This window comes from Melitaea cinxia, chromosome 3, assembly GCF_905220565.1.
Source record: "Melitaea cinxia chromosome 3, ilMelCinx1.1, whole genome shotgun sequence".
Lineage (NCBI taxonomy): Eukaryota > Metazoa > Arthropoda > Insecta > Lepidoptera > Nymphalidae > Melitaea > Melitaea cinxia.
This window is the reverse complement of record NC_059396.1, coordinates 12,408,708-12,419,557: the sequence shown is the minus strand read 5'-3', so window position 1 is coordinate 12,419,557 and position 10,850 is coordinate 12,408,708. Positions and strand designations below refer to the sequence as shown.

Here is a 10,850-nt window from a genome sequence, read left to right as displayed (position 1 = left end):
CTAATTATAGTAAGAGACAAATACTTCATATGTCTGAGAGTGAAATATTGCATCCAATTTTAACGATACCGTGCCGCGGCCTATCCCTATACGCAGTTACGCACCAATGATACGGTTGATTCGGTTAAGTTCTTATTACCACAATACGTATATAATGGTAACTTCACATTTCTTCTGGTCTTTATATAATAAATAACGCGTCTGTTACTCCATTTATTCAACAAACCATCATCCATACAATATAATACGCAATCTTAGATATCTAAATTTGATTCTTTAAAGTGTCAAAGATACAATCACTACTCCAATATTTGATGTTATTTTTCAGTGCCATGAAGATAATGCTGGGCAAGCTGCCCCGTCAGTGGATAGTTGACGACGCGAAGGACGACGGGTACACGGCGCTGCACCTGGCCGCCTTCAACAACCACGCGGAGGTGGCCGAGCTGCTGGTCCGCGGCGGCGCGCGGCCCGACCTGCAGAATGCAAACCTGCAGACCGCGCTCCACCTCGCCGTCGAGCGACAACACACGCAGATCGTCAGGCTCCTCATCGCACACGGCGCCAATCTCAACATTTGTGATAAGGTTTCGTGTTATTACATCTTAAATTATTTTTCAACACTCAATGCTTTAACTCTCCTTGAGTTATGACTTTGACATGGGTGACTCCATCTGTTAAAAGATTATCCATGACGTCGTAATTTTTGCAACGAGAAAAACATATGAATTATTTTGGGTCTACTGGTTAATTAAGTCGAAATAATAATTTATATTGTGTAAATAACTTCCTGCCGTTCTGCCAGTAGGTATTGTGTTAATGAATGTTTCACTACAGATTATCGTCACAGGTTCTATACCCGCTCAGGATCGATATTTTGACGTATTTGTGCTGTTGACTTTTGTACAAATATTTATTTTACATAATAAAGATTTTTTTTCTCTTAAAAAAATATTAAATTGTCTTAAGGAGTAGCGAAGGTCATATAGATTTTGTTCGGTGACTAGAGTCATAATTAGAACCCGTTAATTGTACAGTACAAAATCATGATCAAGTAAAATATATAAACTAAATTATACAAAATACTCCAATCAACTTAAAAACGCATCTTCTTAACACATTATCCTTTTTTAAGAAAGTATGTTCCTCAGGGCTCAGAACTTTTAACTGGGTTGACCGATTTCGATGATTTTTATTTTAATCGAAAGGTGGTGCTCGTCATATATGTAGGGTAAGGTTGCTCAAGTCGTACCCCCTAAGGAAATATTGTTGTAGTATTTAATGCATTTCAAATAAACCAAAATCTTTTGCATGAACATAAACTTCATTTAGTTACCTTTTAATCAATATTCATAGAAATTTAAAAGCCACTTAGCAACATAGATATTTTAACGATTTTCACAAATGTACCTTCGGTATGATTAAGGCACCAGTCGCCTAATTCGTACCACCTATAGCCTAAATCGTACTTAGAATAAGTCTTTAGTTAAGACATTATAAACGATATAGAAAAATACTTAAGTAATAACAAGAGATAACATTAAAATAAAATTTACAAACAAATGAGCCTGAATTTCTAACATCAACTTAAAATATCTTTCTTTGGTTAATAGTCACAAAATCAGTCATAGTGACCTACAAACTAAACTAAAAATAGAAAACAAAATTCAGCTCAGCCTATTTCAGTCCACTGCTGGACATAGGCCTCCCCAAGTTCGTGCCAGACAAAACAAAAGCAAAAAGCCAAGAAGCAAAATTATAACTTGTTAATCATACAAAGTTAAGCTTAGACAATTATTGTGGTTGAACATATATATCACAAACGTATTTTTTTATTTTACTTTCGATGCCAATACATCGGTCATGTACCCAACCTTTACATTTTAAACACTGAATCATATTTTCTTGATAATCTTCCTTACATAGTTGACATAGCCACGATTCTTTTCCTTTTATTTATTTGTTCTTCTTAGATGTTCCGTCCGTCTTTCTTCTCTTTGTAGGTTTATTTTCTGTTTTGATTTTTTTAATATCCAATACAGGCTTCTTTCTTTTATTTATGTTTTACTTGGTTTCTAATACATTTTTGTGGGGACTGGAAGTTAAGTCCATTGCTGGTTTAGTACCTTTATTAATTTTTTTAATAAATGTTGTTATGCAAGGAACAGGAGATAATATGTTTAAGTGAGTTAGCCTGCTATTCTCTTTTCTCTGTTAAAATGATGGGGTAATTGAAATTCTCACCGGGCACGGCTGCTTTGGTGAATACTTGTGTCGGACGGCCCAAAGGGAGCCGACGACTGGATGTCACGATTGTGGCGCGGCGGTGGACTCTGCCCAGCACACCCTCGAGGTGTGCCCGAGATGGGCGGCGCTACGTCGCGATCTGACGACAGTCCTCGGAGGGGACTTGTCACTGCCGAGCGTTATCACATCGATGCTCGGCGACGACGAGTCCTGGAAGGCGATGGTCTCCTTCTGCGAGACAGTAATGTCCCAGAAGGAGAACGACGAGCGGATGAGAGAGGGGGCCGCCGACGAGACCTCCGTCCGCAGGTGACGAACGGGGGTGCGTAGGAGGCGCAACTTAATGCGTTTCCAGTAACGCCCCTGTGCCCATGTCGGGCCAGGATGAGAACCCGGTCCTACTAGACATGGCGTCGTCGGGATTGTTCAGAGGTGAGCCGGACAGTCCCCATGGAGGAGAAGTCTGGTCTTTTCGCCGAGGCCACCCTTTCGCTGGAAGGATCTTGTTGCCTGCAGATCCGAAACCCTCCAATTAAAGCGGCTGAAGGCTCCCGCAGGGATTTGGTCGGTAGTGCACCCCCAAGTGCTGAAGCCGACATACGGTTTAGGAATGCCTGCGATATCAAAAACGAAATAAGGAACAGGAGATAATATGTTTAAGTGAGTTAGCCTGCTATTCTCTTTTTTCTATTAAAATGATGGGGTAATTGAAATTTTTCGGCAAGCTCGAACGCAAGTTTTCTAAATTCAGTCGTAGTTAACCCGAAAAAACAAGACTCCAAATTTATCAAATGCTCCAAATTTTGTTGCCTTATTCAATCCTTTCAAATGTCTCCGTAATGTAGGTTTTGGTATATTATGTCTTCTACAAGCTTCATTAAATCCGATTTCACCATTCCGATGCTTCTCTAAAGTTTCGTTCATATCTTCCCGCTTTCAACTATTATAAAGGTTAAAAAAATTAAGTAAATTAAACACACAATTTTCTGAATGCCTAAGTCGTACCGGTACGAGTAAAGAATTCTGCACAGGTACGACTTATGGAGTGAGGTATTCTAAGTTTTAAAACAAAATTATTGTTATAACCTAAAAAAAATCTACGGCTAAGATCTAGATTAGGTAAAACCGAATTAGAAAAACCGAATTATGGGGTTTTTGGGTGTGGAGGGTGGAGGGTGTAGGGGAATCTATACAAGGTAACACTGTGACACCTCAAAACCCCATGGTTATGGAGATATCCATGGTTAAAGTTTTGAGGTTAGAAGAAGAATTTAAAGCTATTATAATACCTTTGAGCTCGTACTGTTTGCATTGTGTGACAAATCGACACTTTTAAACAAAATAACGCGTCAGACATAATATTCTAATAAAATTAGTAACATTGCGTGCTAGAATATAGGTTTAGAAATTCGAAAAATACCCAAAACCGAATCGGAGCACCCCACTGTCCACGTGGTCTTGGTCTGTCCTACCCCTAGAGTGTTTTTTTTGTGCCGCGGAGACGCGGAGGGAGGGCAGCCCTCGCCCGCCGTGCGAAAGCGCGCGAACGAATGCGTAGAGGAGCGGCTGACCTCAGCAGCCTCCTCTGCGGAACGGAGCATGAGTGAGCGTACTTTCGCACGCAAGGGCGGAAGGGCTGCACTTCCCGTAGCGCCTGAGCCAAGCGTTCCTCTAACTTTCGAAATTCTTCTTCTAACCTCAAAACTTTAACCATGGATATCTCCATAACCATGGGGTTCCGAGGTGTGACAGTGGTACCAGGGGTAGCGTTCCCCACCCTCTCCCCCCCCCATCCCCCCACGGTCCCAAAATTCGGTTTTACCTAATCTAAAGCTTTACCAAAATCTACTGTTTAGGTGTAACTAAACTACTGCCAAATTATCATTAAAAATAAACGTAAACAAAAAAATAAGTTGAAAATTACATTCCTTTTATAAAAAACTTACGAATGAACTGAGAATTTAATTGAAAACTGTTGAAAAAACTTACTTTTTGATTATTTTTGTCCGATTGTTTTCACGTGCTTGTTTGGCTATTTAGTTCAGATCTACCTCATCACATGACAATTCTTATACGCGACAGCTGGGATATCACCGAGGTACGACTTAGGCGGTAGTACGACTTGAGCAACCTTACCCTATATATGTGTGTGTTATTTTAGGATGGCGACACCCCCCTGCACGAGGCACTGAGACACCACACGTTGCAACAGTTGCGACGACTTCAAGACGCCCGTGATGCCTCTCTGCTAAGTGGTATCGCACATGCGCACGACAAGAAATCATCGGCCTCCATCGCCTGCTTCCTTGCCGCCCATGGCGCTGACCTAACTGTCAAGAATAAAAAAGGTACTTTACCTATGATGTCGGATTAAAAAATAAAAAAGACATGGTCTTCTACCTTTTTATAAATGTTATAATTATAGATACTTTTTATAAATGTTATAATATCATTTCGAATATTTTATATATTAAAGATATCAGTGATAAAAAAAAATTTCAGGACAGACGCCATTAGATCTATGCCCAGATCCAAACCTGCGTAAGACGCTAACGACATGCCGCAAGGAAGGCACCGGCCTGCCGATCGATGGAACCCCAGATAGTGAGGCCCCTCCCCTCGCGGGCCCCAGCTGTACACCGGCCGCAGTTGAGGCCCCCGCTGAAGCGCCCCCCAGCGACCCCACCGCGGACGAGTGCCTCGTGTGCTCTGACGCTAAGCGAGATACACTCTTCCGTCCGTGCGGACACATCTGCTGCTGCAACGTTTGCGCTGCAAGAGTGAGTATCGCGAGATTCGCTTCATGAGTGACTCAATAAAATGTTCTATCTACCCACCGCAAATAATAAGTGATACACATTCGAAGTGTAGATGATTAAAAACAGATTCCTATGTAAAAAAACAATTTGTTTTGGCTACGAACCATTCAACTTCGAACACGACACATTCGAAATTCCTGGCTTAAAGATGCATAAATGCAGATTGAACCGACAAGATTTGATATCTGTTAGGTACCAAACTCCAATCAACTTAAAAACGCATTTATCTTCTTAACACCTTATCCTTTTTTAAGAAAGTATGTTCCTCAGGGCTCAGAACTCTTAACTGGGTTGACCGATTTCGATGATTTTTATTTTAATCGAAAGGTGGTGCTCGTCGTGTGGTCCCATTTAAATTTAATTGCGATCTAACTAGTAATTTTTGAGTTATAACTAATAATGCGTATTTCCTCGACTACTTTTTCGTCGACGTACGTTATATTATACCGCATAACTTTTCACTGAGTATACCAATTTTGATGGTTCAAGTTTTATTCGAAAACTGATATTTTGTATTCCTGTTTAAATTTGATTGAGATCTGAAAACAACTTTTTGAGTAATCTTTGATAACGCGTATTTTCTTATTTTTTTCAGCGACTTACGTTGTATTACTTGTCGAGTTAATGGAAGTCGGTTTTTTTTTTTTCGTTTGCTAGCAAACACAATTATTTTACTCTGTTTTACTTGAACTCGCACTTAGAAGTTTTGTTTCATCCCTATTTAGCATTTTGTATCCACCTGTGTATGTAACACCTAGACAAAGTAATGTGTGATGATGGAAGCAAACATTAGTGGATAAATAAATAAATAATAAATATGCTAACCGCTAGGTGAAGAAGTGCCTGGTGTGCCGCGCGGGCGTGTCGGCGCGGCAGCGCGTGGGCGAGTGCGTGGTGTGCTCGGAGGCGCCGGCCACGGTGGTGTTTCGGCCGTGCGGCGACGTGTGCGCGTGCGCCGCCTGCGCGCCGCTCATGCGCAAGTGCGTGGAGTGCCGCACGCCGCTGCAGCCCGCCCAGCCGCCCGCCCAGCCGTCTGCCCAGCCGCCCGCCCCTGCCGCGCCGCAGAAACACGACCGTGAGTTGCCTTATCTTCTGCGATATAACAATTTCGTATCACGCTGTTTGTGGGCGTACTCATCCAAAACAGCTTTTTCTGCTCGTCTTAAGATACCTTAATCTAGCTTGTCTTAAATCAAAGGTTAGGCCAAAAAGAAATATCCTAATTTATAATGCATTTTCTCAGTATCTTAATGTAATATTAACATAGACCCAAAAGTGTGCCCAGAGCAGTGAGGGGTTTTTTTTACGACTAGGACGCCAAATACACTTATGACCTATTTGATGGTAAACGGCTACCTATAGTTACGGCCTTTAGACTTGCAACACCAGAAGACCCTACCCTCGACCCTCCCCAGGAGCTTTGGCCACTTTACTCACCACAGGCACACGACACTATTTCAGAGCAGTGTTACTTAGCTGTGATCTCCTGTAGGTTTGAGGGACTTCCGCAGAAGGGCCAGATTTTGAGCAGTATATAATTCAGCTCGGTCAGGGAGCCAGGTATAAATGTCAAAAATGAAGTCAGCTGGCCATAACATCGCTGGAAAGTTTGTCCGCTGGTAACTTTAGCCGGCTGACTTTATTTTTCCTTCAAAATATTATTAGGTAAACTATAATCTGACAAATTTGAAAGTGGGAGGAAATTACTAAAGCTCACTGCCCACTCCTCCCGCGGAGTCGCAGCTGACGGTCGCGAATATTCTTAATACGAATCCCTAACGCTGTGCCTGTGGAGCAGCTGCGCCCCCCTCAGTGAAACGCTTAAAGGGTGCTGTCCCGCAGCCGGCGAGGGCGGCGGCAACCTGGCGCTGCTGCAGGCCAACAAGGGGCAGCCGGCGCCCGCGCCCGCCGCGCCGCACCTGCTCAACAACGGCGCGCGCTGCGCCGCGCCCGCCGACGTGCAGAAGCTGCAGCAGCAGCTGCAGGACATCAAGGAGCAGGTACGGTCCGGCGGGAGGCGCTCACCCTCGCTATGTAGGCACCGTCTCATTTTCCATATCGATGCGATAGAGGAAGCGGTAATGAGTGAGTACCCTCGAGCCGCAGGTGCCTTGAAATAGCGGCTATTTTCCCGTGGGTAATGTAATATTTTAATGATTTTTTTTTTTCATGTAAGAGCATTTTTCGCTACTGTATCGTTTTTTAGGTTATCCAGGGTCGTATAGACCCTCGAAAAAATTTCAATATGAGGCCTTTTACTAACTAGTTTCGTCACTGTACAATGAAAGCATAATATAAGCCGATATGACAGGGATTTCGCTTGTTCAGATCCAAACACTAACCATAATTTATTAACACTCGTGTTTTGTTTGTGATAAAGAAAATAGGGAGAAAACCCACGTTTCTAAAAACATTCTGAAATTTATAACGTTTGTCGTTGAACGAGATAGGTAGCTGTCTGCAACCGGTCATTCCAAATACATTTAATTATAAAAACCTTTTGATAATTCCGGAGCTAATTCCGGAGCCGGGAAACAAAGGACACTGTGTACCGACGCTTGTTCAATAGATACCCGAAAGACGGCGTGGAAGAGCAATTTTTTTATATAAAAAATCTAAGTGTAGACAACAATTGACTTGTGGGCACATAACACGTGGTTCAATAAGTCCCGAGACTAAGTACTAAAAAAAGGTCTTTTTTATAAAATTAATTTTTATTCATCAACATAGTCTCTTCCAAGAGTGATACAATCCCTCCAACGCTTTTCTAACTTTTCTATCCCATGTGTGTAGAACGATTTGTCTTTGGCTTCAAAATAAGCCTCCGTTGCTGCGATAACTTCACTATTTGAGTCAAATTTCTTACCCTGAAGCATTTTTTTGAGGTCTGCAAACAGCCAGTAATCGCTGGGGGCCAAGTCTGGCGAATAAGGGGGATGAGGAAGCAATTCGAAGCCCAATTCGTTAATTTTGGCCATCGTTCTCACGGACTTGTGACAAGGCGCGTTGTCCTGGTGAAACACCACTTTCTTTTTGTTCATGTGAGGCCGTTTATCCGCAATTTCGTACTTCAATCGCTCCAATAAGCACATGTAATAGTCACTATTTATATTTTGCCCCTTTTCAAGGTAGTCGATGAAAAGTATTCCATGCGCATCCCAAAATATAGACGTCATAACCTTACCGGCCGATTTCTGAGTCTTTAGACGCTTCGGGCGGCTTTCACCAGCCGCTCTCCACTCCGCTGCCTGCCGATTGGATTCCGAGTGAAATGGTATATCCAGGTTTCATCCATTGTTACATACCGACGTAAAAAATCCTTTTTATTATGATTCATCAGCGCCAAACATCGCTCTGAATCATTGATACGTTGTTCCTTTTGATTAGTTGTAAGCAAACGCGGCACCCACTTAGAAAAAAGCTTTTTCATGGCCAAATTTTTTATGCAAAATAGTGAAAACACTACCAGCTGAAATCTTCACTATCTCGGCTATCTCTCGCACTTTTACCTTCCGATCTTCCAATACGATTTTGAGGACTTGGTTAATATTTTGTTGAGTCACTGCTTCATTTGGACGACCTGAGCGTTCCCCATCATTGGTGTCCATGCGACCGCGTTTGAAGTCGGCATACCACCGACAAATGGTTGCTTTAGAGGGAGCTGATCCTGCATAACATTTTATAAGCCATTGCTGTGCTTCAACGGTATTTTTTCCCATTAAAAAACAATGTTTTATCAACACGCGAAACTCGTTTTTTTCCATTGTATCGAAATTACAACCGTAGCGTCACTTAAATGTTTCAAAATCAATAATTTTATTGTTCCATTTTTAAAAATTTGACACATATTCTTGTATTGATAGCCAGTACTTTTTAAAAATCAAAAGAGTTTTTAATATATGCGCCATTTCCAGGTTAGTCTCGGGACTTATTGAACGATCTAGTATCTTTATTTTTACTTATTATATATATTCTGTGAATACGTAACGTACGTAACCATGGTAACAAGATGTTTATGTCATTCTTTAGCAACAAAAAAAAAATTTTTTAGATCCTTAAGAAAGATAATTGTATTGTTTCGTTTTCACCTTTTTTTATTTATTGTAGACTGTACACTGTATTTGTGCTAGTGAGTTGAATATTTTATTTATCCCACAAGTTATATATTCCTACAGACTACAGATATACTTACTCTATTACTTCCTGCTAGATAAAGGTTTTAGCAAATTTTTGAAGTGAATTAATCCAAAAAAATGTGTTAACTTTCAGACAATGTGCCCGATTTGCCTGGACCGACTGAAGAACATGATATTTTTGTGCGGGCACGGAATGTGCCAAATGTGTGGCGACCGCATCACCGTGTGTCCGATTTGCCGCAAGACTGTCGAAAAACGAATTCTACTTTATTAAGCACTATACTTTTGCCTGCAATTTTGTATGCGTGAAAACTCGAATTAGATATAATATATCTTCGATAAGGTATAACATACCTTTAATATCTCACCTTCCAAGTCTAGATGGCATATGCGGTCGTATATTAATGTAAAATGTATCCAAATGTACCTAGTATTTCCCTTAGACATGTCAACTTTGAATGTAGAAACGAAAATAAATATATATGGGTCTATATCAAAGAATCAATTTTGTCTGTCATAAGTATATCCTACGTACGGACAACATTATATTACATTTCTATTATATTAATTAATAAAGCGATCGAATGTAATTGGTTGGTCGGAAGTTCCAGTAACGTGGATGGTTAAATAAAAGTTAATCTTGACTATGTTATATCTTCCAAAGCTTTTTGTTTTCTATTGTAATTACTTAAGTTGATATTTACCACGTACGTATGTCAGTACGATTAATATAATGAAGTAGTTTGTATGAAAACGTGGCTTTTTATAGATTTGAAGGCTTAAATAGTTTTTGTAATTCATAATCATTAAACTAAGGTAATTTTTGTAACTGCCAAACTATAGAACATAAAACTTAATATCGTTAACATTCATTTAAAACTAATCTACACTTTTACATCAATTACAAGTTTTTGTATCTTAATAGAAAAGACAATAAAATCGCAGTCGCTGAAACAATAAATAGTATTTTGTAAGAATATTCCTTACTCCTATTACACAGGCCGAAGACGGGCAGCAGCGTCTTCGGTGCGATAAAGCCAGTACTGCGGTCACCAACCCGCCTGCCCAGCGTGGTGACTATGGGCAAAACACATGAGTTCACGTTATTTTTGGCGTAAACTTGTGGAGGCCTATGTCCAGCAGTGGACTGTATAGGCTGTAATGATGATGATGATGATGATGATGATGATGATGATGATGATGATGATGATGAAGAATATTCCTAAAGAACGAACGACATAATGACTGGAAGCATAAAAGATAGAGTCTACGCAATAATCAGACGTACTAAGAAATCGCACAAAAAAAGGAAAGTATATCTGAGAACTAAAATACTAAGAAATGTACAAGAAAAAGATTATCAGACATACTTTAGAATTTATTTGAAATTAATAAATAAATAATAATTAACGCTTCACATTCCGATTCACAAACGGATTCAAAAAACACTCCAGTGGTTCCTACTACATTTTTATACTCACTATAGCCAAACTTTTATGTAGGAAGTTGTCATATAGCCTATGTTTATGTTGTATTAAAATTCTACATGACGTTGAAGTCTGAAATCTTACAAGATGTTAAAAATAGTTTTTGATATCCCTGTCATTACATTGCCTTTTTACCAATAATGCGTTGATATATTTGTTAC

General features: G+C 40.4%; 1 protein-coding gene across 1 annotated transcript; it reads left to right on the top strand.

Annotated features, from left to right (window-relative positions):
• The first annotated feature begins 310 nt into the window (after nt 1-310).
• Nucleotides 311-10,159, top strand: LOC123669507 (E3 ubiquitin-protein ligase mib1-like). Its single transcript, XM_045603111.1, has 7 exons — nt 311-587; nt 4,409-4,595; nt 4,750-5,027; nt 5,898-6,127; nt 6,779-6,805; nt 6,862-7,066; nt 9,336-10,159. Exons 1-7 carry the CDS (start codon nt 315-317, stop codon nt 9,474-9,476), a joined length of 1,341 nt encoding a protein of 446 aa, XP_045459067.1. The 5' UTR covers nt 311-314; the 3' UTR covers nt 9,477-10,159.
• The last annotated feature ends 691 nt before the right edge of the window (nt 10,160-10,850 follow it).

Bases quoted from the DNA above. Each gene is read 5' to 3' on its own strand.
- LOC123669507 (XM_045603111.1), top strand. From the start codon at position 315: ATGTTATTTTTCAGTGCCATGAAGATAATGCTGGGCAAGCTGCCCCGT. The intron at 588-4,408 runs GTTTCGTGTTAT...GTGTTATTTTAG, and splicing joins ATCTCAACATTTGTGATAAG to GATGGCGACACCCCCCTGCA. The intron at 4,596-4,749 runs GTACTTTACCTA...AAAAAATTTCAG, and splicing joins AACTGTCAAGAATAAAAAAG to GACAGACGCCATTAGATCTA.